Below are 21,420 nucleotides of genomic sequence, written 5' to 3'. Positions count from 1 at the left end.
AGTTGTTTTCTGCTGACACTTTTTTTTTCTTCCTACGGATGTCCCTCTTATATTTGATGATCAATTTTCCACAAGGTTTGCCATAATGTTTCCTCAGAGCTTAGGTTTTTACATTTTCGTTCATTCGATGGCTGTTCTTAACCTAAGACAATGTATGCTGTTTTCACAATTCAGGGTCATCTTTTTCTAGCTGACAAGATGTTTCTCAAATCCCCACTCTTTTCTCCACTTGCTTTTTCCCTCTCTTGTTTTGAGGAGAATCACTGGTAAAAGAGGCCATCTCTGCTGGTCTCAGTGGAGCCTGTGATCTGGTACATTCTGTAATTTGACTGACCTCCACCTTCCTATGTCGTGCCTTTTGGGTTCCCTGAAATCACCCCCACCCCTCCTAATACCTCAGGCCAGTGTCCTGGACCATTTACTTTTCCCAATAACTTCTTTTCTTGCAGTCCTTCTAAGATCCCATTTCTCCTTCAAAATTCGACCCAAGCTTCATATTCTTCACATCCTGAGACAGATAAGCAAAGATGATTTCAAGATAGAATGAGATGTTTGTGGTAGGAGTAAAAACAGGAGAGATTTATTATTATCATTAGTCTCTCTGTATCCCTATCGTGCCTTTCTTGAGCAGAGAGACCACCTCTTTAGCTACTTTTGTCTTCTCAACTAGAGCTTAGCACAGCGGAATTTAGTACGTTAAATTTAAAAAATGTGATTTGATGAAGTTGTGACCTACTGATCGCTATGGACCAGCCCTAATGTCTTCCAGCTCTAAGTTTCTAGCATTTTTTACACTCTAGCTGGGGTAGGTGGTAAACAGGTTAGAGTGGGAGGGGACCCTGCGGGGTCTTCACCTTTTCAGCAGCTTTGCTATGAAACCCAGTGAAATGGTGGGTTTCACTGAGAGGCTCAAAGAGAGTATATGGTAAAATATGAGAATAGAAATCTAGGTGTAGCTGCAGTTGCAAAAGGCATTTGGACCAGTGGTACTTGGAATCTATATAATGACTGCCTCCTAAATCTGTGAATGCTCGATTAGTGGCTTCCTATTGCCAAAGGGAAGCTTCAAGATGTGACATGAGTGGCTTGTGATTACAGAGCAGCTGCATCCCCAGGATTGCACAGAACCATGTTAGTGAGGACTAGAACTCTGGACCAGCCCTAACATCTTCCATCTCAAAGTTTCTAGCACTTTTACATTCTTAATTTACATTTTACATAGGACTAGCCCAGGGCAAAATAATAGAGCATGAAAAAACCTGTTTTCTGCTATCTCTCGAAGCCTAGTCCCAGATTTTTTTTTTTTTTGAGAAGGAGTCCCACTCCTTCACCCAGGCTGGAGTGCAGTGGAATGATCTCGGCTCACTGCAACCTCTGCCTCCCTATTTCAAGTGATTCTCCTGCCTCAGCCTCCCGAGTAGCTGGGATTACAGGTACCCGTCTCCATGCCCAGCTAATTTTTGTATTTTTAGTAGAGATGGGGTTTCCCCATGTTTGCCAGACTGGTCTCAAACTCCTGACCTCAGGTGATCCACCCGCCTTGGTCTCCCAAAGTGCTGGGATTATAGGCGTGAACCACCGTGCCCGGCCCAGAAAAATTTTTAACTCAAGAATGCTTGCTCTGCCAAACAAAGCATTGGGGTAGTTGTTGATGCCTTAATGTGATTTGGCTTTATGTGTGATCCTTAGGAGTATTTGGAGTTTAAATGATTGAAGAAACAACAAAAGTTGATGTCTGGTGGGAGGTTTGGATGAATGATGTTGGGATAGATATTTCAGAGGCAGTGGGACCTCCATAGTTTAAGCAATGCAGCCTCTGTTTTCACTTTCGATTCCCAATGTTGATTTTTATCACCTTAAAACTTCTATTCCAAAGCTTCCTGTTTAGCTATCAAGCCTCATTCTTATTTCAGTACTATTGTCATTTGCAATTTAATCATGATTAAGGAATCTTGGCTAAAGGTGGGAAAACACTTGCTGCTTGTAAACTGACATTTGGATGTAGCAAAATTCCAACTCCAGTAGCTGGGGTAGGTGGTAAAGGGGTAAGTGCAAGCGGACCTTGAGGGGCCCTTACCTTTCAACAACTTTGTAAGTGTATACATTGACATACTAGTTGTCTCAAAAACTAGATGGAAAAATGTGAGCAAAAACACTGTGAAAGGAAGGCTGTGAGCCACAGAGCCCTTTTTATGTGTTTTTTTTTTTTTTTTTTTTTTTTGTTGTTGTTGTTTTTTGAGACGGAGTCTCGCTCTGTCACGCCAGTGCAGTGGCACGATCTCGGTTCACTGCAAGCTCCGCCTTCTGGGTCCACGCCATTCTCCTGTCTCAGCCTCCTGAGTAGCTGGGACTACAGGTGCCCGCCACCAGGCCTGGCTAATTTTTTGTATTTTTAGTAGAGATGGGGTTTCACCGTGTTAGCCAGGATGGTCTCGATCTCCTGACCTCATGATCCGCCCACCTCAGCCTCCCAAAGTGCTGGGATGACAGGCATGAGCCACCGCGCCCGGCTTTATGTGTTTTTATCTGCACTTACCAAAGCTACAGCCGCTGATGTTAGAACATCATTGAGTGACAGTCTTCTTTTCTGAGATTTATCTTTTTGTTATGGTGTGGGCCCCTAATAGCACAGGTGCTTGCTAGACTTGCATCTGATCAGGATCCTGGAATTCCCAGCTTTATAGACATTGAGCCTTTATTTGCTAGCTCATGAAGAAGTGGCAGTGGTGGGGAGGGTGCAGGGGATGAAACCTAGAAAGGGATGGGGCAGTGTCAGTGGCTGGGGTCATGGGGAGCATAAGGTGATAGCTATTTATACTCATCCTGGAAATATTTCAGTATTTCAGCAACAGGAATGGCTGTGCCAGTGTGACTGACTGATAGTGGCCCTGTACCCATAAGTGCAGTTACTGATAAGAAAAAAATGCTGGATTCGTAGAGGGGAAACTTGTGTGTGATTCCTAGCTCTGGCAACCACTGGTTTTGGAACCGGGCAAACCACTTGAACTTTGAGTCTCAGTATTCCCATCTATAAAATGGAAATAATAAGTGCTGTATCTACTTTACAATGGGAAGTAAGATAACATATGTGAGAACACTTTATTAAATGAGGAGGCCTTCTTCTGGTTAAGTTTTCCTATTATTTTGATATTTCTGTATAATTGATGAATTCTGTTCTTTAGTGATAACGTCAATATGAAGCGTTTATTTACTCAAACACCAAATATTTGATGTTTGAGTATTGATGAATCACCAAAGTATTGATGAACTTTTTGGGTTGGGCTGTTTTTTGCACATATTTTTCTTGTTCCCCTCCTAAGTGAGGATGTGGGTTTGGAAGCTGCGTAACTAAGCTTTGTTAGAACTGTGTACAAGATAAATATAACTAGGGTCTGAGGACCTGAGGGATTATCTTATAAGTGAAGTACACTAAATTTAGCGTATAACTTTTTGTTATGTTTGGCACATCTCAAACCAATCTCAAATCCATCTTAAAAGGGCCCTTTTAAGTTCTCTTTGATAACTTCTTGCTTCCTGCCTATGTGCTAGATCTATAGTTAATGGAATTCTAGATGTGGAATGATGTATGTGATTATTTTAAAATATATGCTACCAATATGCAAGATCAAATTTTTAGGGAAGGCGATAGAGAAAATATATCACTCAGTCACTTTCTCACTTGCTTACTCAGGAATTTATTTCTTAAATGACGTGTGTAAGCCAATATCCTGGAGAAAGTGAAAGAAGTAGGCAACTCGGGCTTCCTCCTAGAAGTTTATATGTATCATTTTGATCTAATTTATGAATATTCAAGGACCCTCAGGAAGAGGCTGTGTAATTATTTCAAGGAGGGATGCAGAGGGAGTGACAGGAGGGAGGCAAAAGGGCCCTTCAGTAGGGAAATGGGAATAGTAAATTTCTTTCCCATCAAGTGTTCCTTGACAAAGTTGTACATCTCTTTAATTGTGACCTTAGCAAGAACTTCAGGTGCCTAAGGCCAAACATAAGAAGGGTTTTGCAGAGTGCTTTTATAAGTCACCAGGTGGCACCATTACATATTTTATTGGTGTGATTCCGTGTCTGTGGACTTGGTCCCTTCAAGCTTTTGCCACTGCCCATTTGGCTAGGCTGGAACTGCTGCGAGAATGGTGTACTACCAGTGGTGATCTGAAGATGGCAGCATTGGGCGACCTATCTCATTTTCCTAAGCACACTCACTGCAGCTCGGGTCCACAGCGTGTTTGGATTTCAGATTGTCACTCAGACTTTCTTCTGCTTAATAACTGCATATATGTAAATGCCTCTGCCATTCTTCCATAAAAGAGGTCCAAGCTATCATTTCTGTTTTGTTTTTTAATGATTATATGTAATTATATCCAAATAAAATATTTATAAATAATTACATGTCATTAATTGTATGTAAAATTTGGAATTCATGAACACCAGTTGTGATGAAAGATACCCTTCAATTTGGGAGGTGTTAGTCTTAGTATTATTATTTGTTTCTGTTTAAAAGACATTAGTGGCCAAGAATCTGCAATTTTCTTTTACGGGTGTTCTTACAAGTCTCAGAGTATTTTTATTTTTTTTGTTTTCTTGATAATAGGTAGGATTATTCATTTGGTAAATCTTTAGGGGATATATTATAGATACACATCTGGAGAATTCTCTGAGGAAACCAAATTATATTTTCTTAAACGTTCATGAAGCAATTAGTTATCCTCAACTTCTGAAGGGTCTTCAAGGGGTCATCAAGTGCAACTCTAAGTAGGCTTTGCATTTAAAACCAGACTGTAGCAATGTGTGGTTGCCCCCTCCTCCTGATTAGTGATCATGCCCTGTGCGTTCTGAGGTCTTCACCAGTACTGAAAACAGAAAGAGAAGAATTATCCTGAGCAAGTGTGTGATTCAAATTTTGCTAATAACCTAATTTCAGATGCAACTTACTATTTCTCTTTATCTGTTAGCCACACATGGAGCTGCAAATAGAAAGCTGTCTCAAACCAAAAGGTCTAATTCTCTAAACAGAATGGGCTGTAGAAACAGCATTTAGGGACCTTCCTTGGTTGAGGACAACAGGAAACCAAAGGGAAAGGTAGATAGGGAATGAGCAGATGGCACTGTGTAAGGCCAGAGTTTCTGGAAGGACTCCCAGATGAGGTCTGGGGCCAGAGAGCATTCTGAGTGATGGGAAGGAAGAGCACAGGGGCTCTTTCCCTCTGAGGTTGCTCTGATTCTAGAAGCACATTAACCAAAGACACACTGGGTGAGAGATTTAGCTTTGAATCTTTAGTTGAACTGATGCAGACCTACCTTTTAATTCCTACCTAAACTAGAATTGTTTGCCAAATCTATGTGAAGACTGTGTCTGTGGCACACCAGATTTTTTCAGAGGCTCTCTTAGCGTGTTTTGGTTCAGATCATAAATGTGACCATGAATTACGTATGCATTGATTCGGCATAAAAAAATTAAACATGTGCTTAATAGGCTGACCCAAATGCTCCTGTAGCTGGCTCTGAATGTGTATTTTGGATGCTTTTGAATTTGACAGCACGTTTTTTCCACGAGCTCTTCTATATTCAATGTTAAGGCTCCAAGGATTTCATGTCAGGTGTTGTAAGTGCAATATAAATTAGGAAAATCAGCCAAAGGCACACTAAGAAGATACTGTGACATTCTAGTTTTCCTCCATTTTTGACTTTTATTTCTCCATTATTTGGTTGTGAAGGAAAATTATGCGTCTATTAATTTTTTATCTAGAAACTTTAAAATGTGACAGATGTTGATGTCAAGCTCCTTAAAATCCTGAGCTCTAGATCTCTTAAATGTCACTGTCTAGACTGCTCCTGGGTAAATCACTTCATCTTCCTCAACTTGAATTTTCCTTTTGGTAAAATAGGAGAGCTGAACGTCCAGGATGCTTCCAAGCCTTTGTGCTATATTCTATGACTGTATGATTACTTCCCTTCATTGCACCCAGAATTATGCAAATTTTTTGGAGGATATACTTGAAGGCTGTATTTTAGCTTTTCAACATGCATTTACATTTTTTATCTTGGTTCTTCTCCTAAGGGCTCTGTGATATTTACTTCTCCCAACCCCCTGCCATCCCTAGCCCAAATCATATTCCTGTTCACTCACCACTCTTGTGTGCCACTGCCTTCTAGCTGGTCTGTTTCCACTCACTGTTGCTGCCCTACGATCTATTTTCCATGCAGTACCTCCATGACCTTTTGAAAGCTAAGTTAGTACATGTCTTTCTCCTGCCTAAAACCCTCCAGCAACTTCCCATTGCTCTTGGAAATAAAAACCTATTCCTGCCTCAGGGTCTTTGCACTTGCTGTTCCCTCTTCTAGGGACATCATTTTCTCTATATCTTTGCACAACTGCCTTTTTAATTTCTTAATGAAAAGCTGCTTTTAAAGCTGTTTGCAGCTTAAACATTACCCCTTCACTGAAGCTGTCTCTGACCCCTTTTCTAAAATAGTCACATTCCCTGCTTAATATTTGACATATTATATGGTTTTGTTATATACAGAATATATTCCACCTGACATTATCTGGCTATTGATTTTTGTTTTTGTTATTGCCTGTCTCATCCCAGTAGCATATATGCTTCATGGGATCACAGGCTTTGTTGCCTTGTTCATTGCATATCCTTAGCATCTAGGGCAGAGTCTGGCATGTAATAGTTGCTCAAGAAGTATTTGTAGAATAGGTGAATGAATGAATGGATGGATGTCACAAAATAGATGAATGAATGGATGGATCGATGTCACAGGCAGGAAAACTACAACCCTGGGGTTGGAGTCACGTAGCTAATTAGAAGCAGGGCTCAGACTAGAACTTGGATCCCTTTGTGTGCTTCTTTCTTACGGGTCATTCTGCCACATGCCAGCTTAACTTAGAGACCATTAATTCATTCACCATTTATTTATTAACCCAGTGCTTATTGAGCTCTTATTATCTTTCAGATGCTAGTCTAGATCAGTTGTTCTCAACCAAGGATGATGTTGCCCTCCTGGGAACATTTGCCAATGTCTGAAGACATTTTTGGTCGTTACAAAGGGGGTGAGGATGCTACTGGCACCTAGTTAGTAGAGGCCAGAGATGCTGCTAAACATCCTACAATGTACAGGACAGACTCCCACAATTATGTAGCCTAAAATGTCAATAGTGCTGACTTTGGAAAACCTTGTCCTAAATGAACAGATACCTGCTTTTGTGGAGTTTATAGTCTAGTGTGGGGGGATAGATGATAAGCAGCATGTATCATGCATACAGAAATTGCAGTCTATGTCAAAAAGTGGTTCATAGAAAGAACGAAAAGGTGGAACAGAGTAAGGAGGAGTGCCAGTAGGTGCTGTAGGTTGTAATGGAGGGTAGGAAGGGCTGTTACTTTATTTTATTTTATTTTATTTTTGAGATGGAGTTTTGCTCTTGTTGCCCAGGCTGGAGTGCAATGGCACGAACTCAGCTCACTGCAACTTTCGTCTCCCGGGTTCAAGCGATTCTCCTGCCTCAGTCTCCTGGGTAGCTAGGATTACAGGTGCACCATCATGCCCAGCTAATTTTTGTATTTTTAGTAGAGACGAGGTTTCCCCATATTGGCCAGGCTGGTCTCGAACTCCTGACCTTAGGTGATCTGATCGCTTCGGCCTCCCAAAGTGCTGGGATTACAGGCGTGAGTCACCATGCCCAGCCTAGGGCTGTAATTTTAGCCTCTTTGGGAGGTGAATCAGGAAAAAATATTTTACTTCTGGAGGTTAAGCTCCATGACCTGGAAATGATCAGTCCTTTGGGTCCAGCCCAGTGCTGCAGAGCTTTGGCTAATTCAACTTCAGAGATCACCCTCACATCAAAAAAATATATAACCTTCCTGAACCAAGGGACATCTTAGCCTCCAAATAAAAATAGAGCAAACTGCCACGTGCTGGAAATAATGATTATTTTCTGCCCCTTTTCAGGAGTGTTTAAATTCTCTTTCTTAACACCTTCAGTGCTCTATCATCACTAATGCAGGACAGTGTTAATTGATGGAATTTTTATTGCTTGTTGTCAGCATCTCACTTTTCTTTCAGAGCAAAAATAGTGTGAGTTCAGCCTCTCTCAACAGCACTGTGAGATTTTTGTTTTTGTTTTTTTTCTTCTCGTTGTGCAGAGATTCCTCTGTCTGTTTACGTTGATTTCTTAAACCCAACAGAAGCAATTGAAGATATTAATGTCCTGGGGAAGTTGTAGTAGTTGATGCTGATAAAACTTGGGCCAATAAAGTGTGTGTGTGTGTGTGTGTGTGTGTGTGTATAACATCCACCCCACTGCTTTCCAATTTATATTAGATCAACTTACAGTTTTTTTGACTTCATGATGGTGAGAAAGTGACATGCATTCAGTAGAAAACACACTTCAAATTTGGAATTTTGATCTTTTCAACACTTTCTTATGAAATAGGCTTTGTGTTAGATGATTTTGCTCAACTGTAGACTAATGTAAGTGTTCTGAGCACTGTTAAGGTAGGCTAGGCTAAGCTAGGATGTTCAGTGGGTTAGATGTATTAAATGCATTTTCAACTTAGAATATTATTTTCAACTTACTGGGTTTATTGAAATGTAAACCTATTGTAAGTCGAGGAGCATGTACATGCACAAATACATATATAAACCTACACATGCATATACATATGCAAACATAGATATACATTTAAGATTTTACTAAAAAATTATATTAATATTGTGGTTTTGGTAATTTGGTAGTCATATAGAGGTACTTGCTTTCTTGGTTGCTCTCTTGTTTCTTTACCACAATTCTTTACCAAGCACTGGCACCAACAAATATTTGTTGAATAAATAAACGAACTGCCAAAAGCAGTTAGTGATTACTGGATTCCAACTTATTTTTCCACATTTGCATAAACTGATTTATGTCACTGAAACAAAATTTGGTAAAGATATAGCATATTGTTATGGAGGTATCATTGTGATATATTTATTCATTTCTATATCTGTGTTTTTTGTTTTTAAAATGATTACAGGGGATATAATTTGACTCATAGGACTTCTGAATTCAGGAAGCATAAGACTCTTAGTAGTTAATACTTTTTTCATATACATTCAACCTAGGGAGAGAATACTGAGCAAGAGAATAGATTTCAATAAATGCTCTTGATTTAAATGTATTTAAATTGATAATATTGAAGAAATTATGCACAACACAGCATTTTGATTTGGGTGCCATTTTATCCTATCAAATAACTCATTGACCAGTTCACTGGATATGTGTTCATTTTTTTTCAGTGCTATTTCTTCACAATTGAGTTCGGCCTTTGCAAGCAAGAAGGGCAACTGCGGGCATATGGAGCAGGACTCCTTTCCTCCATTGGAGAATTAAAGGTATGAAGCTGTGAATGAAAATAACCTTCCTATGCAAACTGGTTCAAGGTCAGGGAAAATATTGATTTGTTTGAGCATTTCTACTCACAGATACTCCATAAATATTTAACATAGAGGATTTGGCACCTTGGATGTGGGTGCCGACCTCACTTTTTGCACTTCTGAAAATGGGTCATGCCTTTCTGGGTTTGTGGTGTGACTCAAATGGATGAGCAGCCATGTGTACAAATCAACAGCAATGACAAATATATGCCCAAATCTTGGGTAACAAATGGCTGGCCTAAATTTAGTGCTGAAAAGTGGGCCGTGAGCTAGCAGTGATCCTACTGATTGAAATTCACTTGTGAGTGTGGCTTGGCTACTCTGATTTCCATCACCTCCCTGGCTCCTTTGGACTCCCCAGCTTCTACTTCCTAAAGGAGAATTTGATGTTATTTCAGCTTCTTCAAAATTAATGTGCATTAAAACATGTGTGGACATAAACAATTTGGAAAAACAAACCAAATAAGTATATTATCAGAGAGGTATCTATTATGTGTAATGATAGATAAGATAAAGAAAGTCATTTTTTGTTTTAAAATACAATAAATACAGTAAAATACAATAAAGTACAATAAAATGGTCTTTTTTTTTTCAGAAATGTTGAGACTGGAATATTCTGATAATTTAAATATTCTCCCATTTAAGAATTGCCATTTATACCATGGGAGCATAGCAAGTTTTGGTGAATTTTAAATGCAGTGTGATATACAATCTAGAATAGTACTGAAAATAATCTTTCTTTGACTATTCAGACTAAGGTCAGGATTGTGGATCATTCTTGAGTTTTTATTTTGAGCATTGATTATCCTTATGTAATATAAATGGGAAATACATAGTTATTGGTACTTTTTGGCCATTTGCATTATTGAAAGATGCAAAGTAATTGTAGTTTTATTGAGTCTGGTCATTTTATGACTTCATTGGTTCATTCATTCATTCCTCAAACATTTGGTTGAACACCTAGTGCCATGTACTATGGTGGTCACTGGGGATATAAAGACAAATAATAATGATGAAGAATAAGAAGAAAGGCCAGGTGCATTGGCTCATGCTTGTAATCCCAGCACTTCGGGAGGCTGAGGTGGGCAGATCACCTGAGGTCAGGAGTTCAAGATCAGCCTGGCCAACATGGTGAAACTCCATTTCTACAAAAGTGCAAAAATTAGCCAGGCATGATGGTGGGTACCTGTAATCCCAGCTACTTGGGAGGCTGAGGCAAGCACTTGAACCCAGCAGGCGGAGAATGCAGTGAGCCGAGATCGCACCACTGCATTCCAGCCTGGGAACAGAGGAGACTCTGCCAAAAAAAGAAAAAAGAAAAAGAAAAAAAAAGAAAATAATGATAACAGCCAGAACAAGCATTTAAATAGACAATATTTCTAGTGCTTTAGACATATTAACCCATGTAATGCTCATAAGAACCCAATGAGATAAGGGATATTTATATCACAGATGAGAAAACTGAGGCATAAAGACATTAAGGAACTTGCCTAAGCTCACACAGTTAATAAGTGATGATCTGGGCTCAAATCCCAGCCATCTAGGCTCTAGGATCTGAGCTCCTAACCACTAGGCTGCACTCCCTGGGATCCCTGCCATCAAAAAGTTTACAGTACATTTTAGTGCAAGAGATAAACAACCGATCACATAATACAAAAAGTGTGACAATGAAAGAAATGTGCCTGGCTCATATTAGTCCATGCCTGAGAAGCCTTCCTGTCAAGGGCCCTGCTGTCCATGCTGATTCTTGAGGAATGGAAAGGGTAAATAATGAAAGGATAGGGTGCACCAATCTGTCAGTGGAGAGCCACGTGTGGACCCTCAAGATTCTAGGTGAAGCCTGGTCCATTGAAAGAACTGTCTGGGGTTCACTGGAAAAGAGGATAATAATACTCAGCCTAACAAAAACCTGATGACCTGATGTAATGTGGTAATTTTTTAAAAAACTAAATTCTCAACAAAGAATCTATTTGGTGTTAATCTTAGTGCAGTGGGCAAAGCCCACAGCAACAACATAATGTCATATCCCCAATAAGACCATGCACTTTATAGAGTGTTTCTTGATTTCCCTGAACAAAAGAGTCAGAAAATGATGTAGCTCTTGAGCTGTGTCTATTTACATCCTCCTCAGACGGTTTATAAGTTACACCAGAAACAAAGGAAACAGATCTCTCTCATGGCCTTGACTTTCCTCAGGGTCTTCTGGTCTGGTTAATGAGGCATGTGTGGGCAGCACTAGGATGAATCTGTTGTTTTTGTTCCTACTGGTGTGGACAGAATAGTCTGGAAATGGAAATCAGCCAGAAATACGTACCAAGAAGGGCATTGTTCACAGAGTACCTTCTTGCTCTGGTCCATTACCTCCAGTCATTAGCGTTCTTCCATTCTCAAATTTCTATACCTCAACACACCTATGATTGCTACATTGGACCATTTTTACAATTCAGAAATACTTTCTATGTGAAATATCTTCTGATTTTTCACAGAGAATACGTAACACAGGATGCTTTCCCTAGCATCTCTTCCCCCACTTTCTCCTTGCCGTGCTTGTGAAAGTACCCAGAGCCCTCTCAAAGCACTTCTGAGTACTTTTAACCTTTATTTGAATGAAAAAATGATAGTCCTGGACCCACGTAGGGATAACTTTATTAATAGTGTTATCATAATTCCTGTGTAAACAAGCTTACAGTTTTGAGTGCAGTTACCTTTTGCAGTAAAATATTTTATGCTGTTCCAACTGCAGCCCAAATGTAAGTCCCAGCTACTGGAGGGTTTTGGGGTCATCTTTATAACTTTTACATAAGTATCCACAATCACCTTCTCTTCTTAAACAGAACACGTTCCATACTTTGTGCTATAAGGGGCTAAATTTTCCAGAGGCATAGATGTTGCTCTTTAGAGATGGCCAAGTACTTCCAAGTGGTATATCTATAGTTCAGATAACTTTCATTTTTTCCTCTTAACTTTTGACAATACTTATTCTTTTTGAAGATAGAAACAAAATAAATATGGAAAAGCTTGTAAAAGTTAGCATAAACCTTATAAACATAAACACTACATTTTCCCCCACAGCAATGGTTGCCCCACTCTTATTTTAATCATCTGTTCTGTGGTGTACTTACAGGAATGCCAAAAAGTGCATTTGGGTGGGGCTTTTCCACACCTTTCATCACTGTGGAGAACAATTAACAATGAGCTGAGTCACCTGGAACACTGACTTTAAAGAGAAGGTTGAAAGTAGGATAATTGCTTTACCCACAGTCTAGCTTGTGTCTTTCCTTTCATACTTTTTCTCTTTATCCTGAGTTGATCTAACCATATGTCTATCATTTTTTGATGTATTATTTGCTTGCTTATTCATTTATTTTGTTGAACAAACACAAAATTGATGGTCCAAGATTTCAAGAACTTGGAATGTAGTAGAGAAATTCTAAGAAAGTGATGATACAGATCTTTGTTGAGTCCAATTCTCTTGGAGAAGTGACAGTAAAGTTTGTTCAGTTTAGGTGGTGAGGAAATGATGGCTAGTCAATGAACTGGCTGAGTCTTATATCAAAAAGTTAACCCATCTCAAAAGCAAAAGGCAATTTCTACTCCTTTTTCCTGAGTAGGGGTAAGGTCTAGGTATTTATATCTTTCAGGCCAGAGATTAGATTTTTTTTTTTTTTTTTTTAGCATCCACCCCATAGTAGTTGCTGACATATTACATATAAATACATCTGTTTTGCTCTCTGGGTTTTGAAAAAGCTGATGGTTTAAACAAATTTACTTATTATTTTTTGGCTTTAGTTTTAGGATATCTTGTATGGCAAATTTATTGTGTTGCCTTGATATAGCTATTAATCAGTATTCTCAGAATAGCTTTATATTTATTACAAGCAATTTGTATTTATTACCACTTGCAGCAACTCTGGGAGGTGGTCAGAATTACTGCTCGTCTGTATAGAAGAGGCCCAGGGGCCTTGCAGGTTCTCTGATGTCATCTGTTTGGTCAATGGTGTGACTAGAGTAAGGACTCGCTGCTGCTGAGCTCTCACATGTTTACCCTGTTCAGATGGCTTTCGAGTCCCTTCCTCCTGCTCTTTCTTCTCATGAAGTTAGCCGTGTTGGTAATGACAGAGTAAATGCTGGATGTTGGGAGCTGGAAACTGTGTCTTTGGATTTTGTGGAACGATTGCTTTAAGATGGATGTTGTTCCCTCGACCCTGCAGCTTATTCAAGTTGGTGAAGCCTAATTGCTAATTTAAAAAAGTGTAATGCATCATTGCCTACTTTGGCAATGGGGATATAGATGTCACATTGTGCTTGTTTAGCAGGATGAGCCTTTGAGGGAGGCTCAAAAATATTATATACACACATAATGCATTTATACATATACTTATTTATATATTTGTTGTTCTTTTGATGTGGGAAAAGATGATTGTGATGTGAGTGTAGAGTGTTTGCAAAGTCTTATTCAGAATCTAGGGCCCAAACTATTCACAAACCTGACTTCACACTTGAGTTTTTTTTTTTCCAACTTTAACCAGTCCTAATATAGACAGTGAGGATCACAAGGTTTGCATTTAGAATAGATGAGATAATAACTGTCATTGCAAAAGCAGGTATCTGAGAAGAAGGAAGATTTTAAACTGATGAACCCAGGGCAGGCACTATCATAGTCTAGGACCTGAAAGCCTCAGAGCTGGGGCTGTTTAATTCTCTATGGGTTTCGGACCCCTGAGGGAGAAGGACTGCACAAATGGTGGAAGGTGTGGCTGAACACATATGTACACAAAGCATCATCTCTGGACTGAATTAGTGATGATAACTAAATATACTGAGCACTTCCCATGCCAGGCACTTTGCATCCATTACCTTATTTAATTTTGACCACAACCCCAGGTTATAGATATGACTATTAGTATTTCCATTTTCCAGATGAATACTCAAATAGGCTTACAGAGGTAAAGTAATTTGCCCAAGGACACGTAGTTAGGTAGAGATGGAGTCAGATTTAAACCTCAATTCTTAACTGTAAAGACCTGTATTCTTAACCATAAAGACCTGTATTTTTAATTACCTTGTAGTATTGTCTACTAATAGTTGGATTCTGGGAAATTTTTGATATTGAAAAGAAATTTTTATATTCGAAAAGATGGAATGGCAAATAAGTCTTAACTTGTGCACCAAAGTCAATTAATTGGTAGTAGCCACCTCTGCGGAGAAGGGTAGGAAGTCCATCCACAGGCCCAGTGAGAAAGGCTGCTGTAGTCAATTTATTGTGGCTGGTGTGGAGGGAGGTAAAGGTGGTATGAGTGCTGTGTACTTGCAGCCTGTTAAAATTATATTTCAAGAAGAGTCTTAGAATTCATCTAGGTCAATCTTTTCAGTTTATCAAAGATAAAGCTGCAGCCCAACATGGGGTAGTTTCACTCATTTGATATTATATGTCTAGCCTCTGGGGACAGCTACATTTAGAACCCAAGTCTCCTGGTTCCCAGCCCTGTGCCCTTGTCTCTAGCACTATGGGTAAATCCAAAATAGTCCTTTTAGAGGGTGTTCTGATGAGAGAAGGTGACTCTCAAGCATTCCTGTACTTTAAAAATGGCTTCAAAGTAAAAGATTGTCAACCAGATTCTGTCAGCATTATAAAGCTCTCTCTGCAGGACGTTGGATTAATTCTTGCAAACTTCAGGATATCAGACTGCTAACATTTCAAGAAGGAATTACTGCAGAGTTCCCTGGGGACATCAAGTAGTTTGGTTCAATGTTTACAGAGAATCCACTCTGGACATAGAGAAGAGGGTACAATAGCTGCTCCCCAAAACTGAGGAGCTTAGAGAGAGACCTGGATAGAAAATGAGAAGCAAACTCAGTCGGACTTCTCCACTGGGCAATAGAAGTTGGAATCAAAGACATGGATGCTATTTTATACCCCTTGGGACACACTGTAGTATTCAGAGATAGGAGACTTCGTGGGCTGCATGGATGTTCCTGGAACTCAGCACACAGTCAGCTCATGGTCAGGTAAATGAGGCCATTTATATGGGTGATCATCACTTCATTTGTTGACTTCATTCACTGGCTGCTCCCCCATCTCCAGGTTCTTGCCATTCTCCAGGCTAATCCATGGGTACCATTATTACCCGCATATTCATTAACAGCCAAACAGCAGCACTGGTCCCATACTCCATGGGTGGAAAGGTCTCCAGCAGGTGACCAGCATATCACATGCATAGCAGGCTCCTGAGGGTAGGCTGCATTTTTGAGAACTTAAGACAATTAAGTTTTTCCTTTAAATACATTGGTCAAGTGTGATCTATATTGCCTAATGGTCTGCCTCAAATTACATGTGTGTGAACCCACTGGTTTTTCTTGAAGTCTGGGGCAGAGCGCCGTATGCTCTGGGCCTTTTCTTGATCGACTTTAATCCTTTTTAGCTGTTAAAATGACTAAATAAGTATCTGGCTATCCAGTGGAATTGTCACAAAATGATTTTTTTTTTCCAAAACCACACTGATTTCAGTCTCTGTCATTGCATACACACCTCTGGAGGCATCCTCTATACATAGTGACTGCTAAGGTTGGTAATGTCTTATAGAAGCAATGGAGACACAAACAGATGAGTTTCACTTCTTTCTTGTGCTTGTCCTTGACCCAGTGAAAGGTCTTTAGCTTAGCAAGGATGTCCCAAGGGAGCCATGGCTTTAATGTTCTTACAGCCTGTTCTGCTACCACTCTGGCCATGCCCCTGAATGCAGGGATGAGAGAGTAGGAAGACTGAACACATTGAGCCAGCCACAGTCCTTCTTTCCATATGTACTGATGGATGAATGCACTATTAGAACAACATAGTACATTAAATGTAACTAGAGTGTATGGATGCAAAGAAAGCTAATTCGAATTCTGAAAATCATGGCAAGCCAATAGGAGGCCAATTGTTTGCAGAGGAGCAACAGCTTTCATAAAGGGACATTTTGTTTCTTGAAACTGTGAATATGTTTCTAAAATTGTGGACAGAATTATTGGTCATGTGGAACCCAAATCCCTTGATGTTCACTGCCCTGCATTGAATCTAGCACAAATGCATTTGCAGGTGTAGTGACCTTCTCCTTATAATGAAGTTGTTCCGTGGGCCAAAAGAAATGAGTTCACGGTGAGAGGCCCTCTGCATTCTGTGATTCATATATGCATTTATCTGGACAACGGAACTTTACAGGAAAGCAAATCACATGCAGGGTGCCCTTTCTCTTACATGTCAGTCTTTTGGTTCTCAATTGCATTTCAGACTTAGGGAACCACAGACTTCTTCATGGAGGGCTGTAAATCATTCCATGCATTTTGAAATTGTTGGAGGAATGCACGAAGAATATTGAACAGGAAAGCGTTTTCAGAATTTCTCCAGGAAACCTTAGCTGTTAGAGACTGAGAAGGTAGAAAAGTATAATGGGTGGAATCCAGAGGCTGGGATAGAGATTGTCTTCAGAATCTTCCCATCTAAAACTCTCATTTACAGTTGAGGAAATGGAGGCACAGGGAGGTTGAATGATTGCTGAGGTTACCCAGTTAGACCTGGACTAAAGCCCCAGTTTTCCAACTCCCAGTTCATGGCAGTTTCTGCTACCCCATTTTTTCTCTCTGCCTCTCTCTCCCAACTAATTTCCCCCTTAAATTAAGAAAAAGAATCAAGAGGAGTATTTCTCAATATATAGTTCACAACCACTTATGTTGGAGTCACCTTGGATGCCTTTAAAATGAAGATTTCTAGGTTTCATCCAGACCTGCCAAATGAAATTGAGACCCTGGATATCTGCATTTTCATAAGCTCCTCAGTGATTCTTATGCACATTGCATTTTTAGAACCATCAATCTAGGGTCTATAAATAGGCAGCACATGGCAGGAAATGACCACTAACTTTTAACATCACTGAATTTATCTTGAGAATATAGTCATTCATTGTTCCCTGCTGTTCTTAGTGCCAGTCATGTAGTGAGCTGAACGGAGCTAATGATGGTTCAAAGAGTAATTACACCAGCTTTCCTGTTTTTCTAATACCTGCTCTTGGCATAACTCTATTAATATTAGCTCCTTTTTTCCTCAAGTGGCAATATTTATCTGCTATATATTGCTCTGCTGTACTTGGTGGAAGGTAAATGAATGCTTTGTAAGTATCCTCAAATATACAGGCCCACTCCAGACTCTGTTGATACACAGTACCTGGCCTCAAAATATCTCGCAATGAGTCGAAAAATAGTTTAGTCAGAGCCCCAATTACCCCTCCACGCAGATAATTATTACTTCTGCCATTTAAGTGAAATTTTAGTACATTGCTTATAGCAATAAATTTAGGAGCATATTTATGCTGTCCCTGCTTCTATTCATAGCATAGATTTAAAATCCCATTTCTGTGGGGGAATAGCTCTGAACTGTCCTTCAGTATGAATTTGGCTGGTAATAAATTAAATAATACCACAATCTCATTTTCTCCCACAGTACCTAGTATACTTAAAAAAACAAACCAACCAAACAAACAAAATCCTAGTGTCCAATTTACCCTGCACACAGGAGAGTTCTATATTTCATGACAGACTAGTAACTGAGCAGCTCTGTAGGATTACCGAGCTATCACATGTGTTGTAAAAATGTGATGTCATGGCACTTCGGAAGTCTCATTACAGAGTTTAACGGGTTTTGTGGTATATTTTGCAGCATGCCCTTTCTGACAAGGCATGTGTGAAAGCCTTTGACCCAAAGACAACTTGCTTACAGGAATGCCTTATCACCACCTTCCAGGAAGCCTACTTTGTTTCAGAAAGTTTTGAAGAAGCCAAAGAAAAGATGAGGTAAACTTTTTTTCTCCTAGCTAGAGCAAATAACTTTTTATTTTTCTGTCTCTATTCCTTCCTTTTATCTATCTCTTGTACCAGTGAGGGTTGATCACATCTCTTTCTGTTTCTGTTTATTCTGCAGGGACTTTGCAAAGTCAATTACACGTCCCTTCTCAGTATACTTCAATCCCTACACACAGAGTATTGAAATTCTGAAAGACACCAGAAGTATTGAAAATGTGGTGCAGGACCTTCGCAGCGACTTGAACACAGTGTGTGATGCCTTAAACAAAATGAACCAATATCTGGGGATTTGATGCCTGGAACTGATGTTGTTGCCAGCATGATCTTTTTGGGGCTTAACAGCAATTCAGTCAATGTCATATAACACAAATAACCTTCTGTGTCATGGCTTGGCTAATTAGCATGCAATTCTGTATATCTATACCATCTTGTAACTCACTGTGTTAATATATAAAGCACCATAAGAAATCCAATGGCAGATAACCACTCATTGTATCAAATAATGTAATATGTTTAAACATCTTAAAAAGATTTGACATTCCTGCTTAGTGTCCTTAACCAAACTGCATCTACTTAAAATTTGTAACAAATAGGCCTCTTATGAGTCTAATTTATGCCCTTGTCTTTTTCAGATCCAAGCCTTTCCTCTGTGTTCATTAGATAAAATGAAAAAAAGCAGTGAAGCTGTTTCCGTTTTCAATACTATCAGTGTTTTCACGCATTATCTGAGATAAACCCAGAATTGTAGGAAACTTCCCATCACAATAACAAAGGTTCAATATTCTGTTTCAAAAATTGTTGAGGTAACACAGCAGTTGGAATGATTTTTAGGTTGAGTATTTACACAATGCAAGAAAGCACCTTTTTACAAATGGAATTATGTAGGTTGCGCTGACCTTGTAGAACCTGAGTTATGACAAGCTTCCTGAAGTATTTTGGAAGATAGTACTTCCTGAAAGGACATTAGGAAAGACTAAACAGTGGACAATCAATCTTGGGACTATGAATTTTATGCTGGAATAAAGTAAATTATCATGTTCAGGTGTTTAAACAATTTTTTTCTGGTCAGAGGAGAATAAAATCACGAGCTATAAAGATCATCTTTGATTTCAGAGATGCGGAAATTGAGTCACAGAGAAGTTGTGATTTGCCTGAAGCAGTACAGTGAGTTGTACACTAACATTCACAGTCCATTGCACTTTCGTTTTGTTTTGCTGATAAATTCGTCCCAGCGCTTGCATGTGTTTCTGTGTCATCCGAGATGGGAAACTTCATCTTGGTGTGTGCATGTGTTAATATGTCATTGGAGATGGGAAATAATGCCTGTCCAAACTAATGTTTATCAGTAAATAGAACTTGGTTTGTGGTCAAGGGTTGCCGACTGTATATATGTTGTTTCCCCTCACAGCTGCAAATCAGGCCAAATCTATGGAAGGTTTTCCACTTTCCTAAAGTTTGGGCAACTTTGGGTAAACAGTGGTGATGCAACACAAAGTTTTGGTGGTCTTTGCTGTAAAAGATGAAATTGAGTGGTTAAGTGAACAAAAACTGCTGAGAGTGAATGAATTTCTTTGGATTCCCTCACTGAACATAACTACTATTCTTCTGATTCTGCATTTGGTAGTAGGGAACACTGGACGGGGGAAGGAGGGGGCAAGAAAAACTAGAGAAAAAAATGACAAAATAACTTTTAGCAATTTAAAATATTTACTTGAGCAATTTCCAAAAATGTTCTTTTAGTAAGAAATTACGTATAATTTTAAACTAATTCATACTCTTATATGGAGCCCACTAAGGGTCAGAAATCTTTGGACTAAATATATTCAGAAAGAACATGAGAAAGAACTAAAAGACACATCAGGGAGAGATCAAACTAAAATGAAAACCTAGAGGTTTGAATATTGGTTGTCTTAACGATTGAGGATCTTTTATCTCTGAAGCATTCTCAGAACAACTGAATTTTGAGAAATAATTTGGTGGATAGAATGTGAGAGTCACAAAATATAAATGCTATTCCAGGTGAAGGGAATAGTGCCTTGAAAAATTGGTGGTGGAGAAATGAGGAACAAGCTAAACCAAATTTAAAAGATCTAGATTGATCAAGCAGTCATATATTTTGATAGTTTCATAGATCCATAAATATATAGCTACTTATATCTTGCTTTGCTAGCTTTAGATGACCCTGAATAAATTACTTATAAATTAGAATCCAGGATCATAATCCAGAATAGCATATCCACAAATTTTCAGAACTGGTTGCTGAATTTTCTCAGAGAAGAAAATTGGCTAAGAAATGCTCAATGTCTGCCTTCGGTGTTGTTTTCATAATTTGGTATTGCTTTAGACACAAGTCCTAGAGTCCTGTCATATATATTCATTAAAAAACCCCTACAAGTAGCCATCAAGCTTTCCCCTTCCAGTCCCATGAGATTAGAGTTTCTTAATTAAATATACTTGAGAGAGAATTATATTTAATTGAAAACAAATTCCCTCAACAAAAAAATAGCATTTGAGGTGTCTTCTGCTTGGCATGTACTGGAATCCAGTTTTCTAATATGTGCAAAAATCTATCTTGTTTCAAAAATAAAAGAGTTGCAAAGTAATTGGGCTTTCCCACAGAGCTTATACAGGTATCATACAAGGAAGTGGAATTACTTGATTCTTTTTAGATTTGTTCTCTGTTTGGAATAGCAGTAACCGTGGTTTTCCCCCTGTGAAACAATGGATTCATGGTTTTCATTTGTTGTGAGCATTTAACATGCAAATGCCATTACAGCTAATGGTGGGAAAAATCCTATAAAATTTAATAGCCATCATAGGAAAAGTGTTGGCAGAAAAATTCCCTGTAAGGAAATAGTGTAACAAAATAATCACAGCCAGCTTCTTGTCATATTTGATACCTGCTCAGTGTAACCATTTATCTCAATTATGCTTCATGACTTAAAGCTAAATTAAATAGATCCAAGGGCAATTATAAATTTAAAGACACTTGCTCACTGTCATCTCACTGTGAGTTGTTACTTTATTATGGCTTTGCTGCTGACTGTATGGCTTTGCTGCTGATTCTGTAATCAGCTAATCAGAAATCAACACAAAATTCCTGGCAGGACCAGGGTGCTTACATGTCACACTTTGCAAAAGATAGCCAAAATC

The 21,420-nt window shown here is 39.0% G+C and overlaps 1 protein-coding gene across 1 annotated transcript in view; it reads left to right on the top strand.

The window, feature by feature from the left end:
- Positions 1-19,307, top strand: part of TPH2 (tryptophan hydroxylase 2) — a 93,294-nt gene extending 73,987 nt beyond the window's left edge. Inside the window, exons 9-11 of the mRNA XM_003259553.2 lie at positions 9,295-9,390; positions 18,125-18,258; positions 18,386-19,307. Coding sequence (XP_003259601.1) covers positions 9,295-9,390; positions 18,125-18,258; positions 18,386-18,560 — 405 coding nt within the window. The 3' untranslated portion in view covers positions 18,561-19,307. The remainder of the gene's footprint in view (positions 1-9,294; positions 9,391-18,124; positions 18,259-18,385) is intronic.
- Positions 19,308-21,420: the final 2,113 nt, after the last annotated feature.

Source organism: Nomascus leucogenys, chromosome 10, assembly GCF_006542625.1.
Source record: "Nomascus leucogenys isolate Asia chromosome 10, Asia_NLE_v1, whole genome shotgun sequence".
Classification (NCBI taxonomy): domain Eukaryota; kingdom Metazoa; phylum Chordata; class Mammalia; order Primates; family Hylobatidae; genus Nomascus; species Nomascus leucogenys.
Note: the sequence above shows the minus strand (reverse complement) of the source record. Positions and strands in the feature narration are given on the sequence as shown.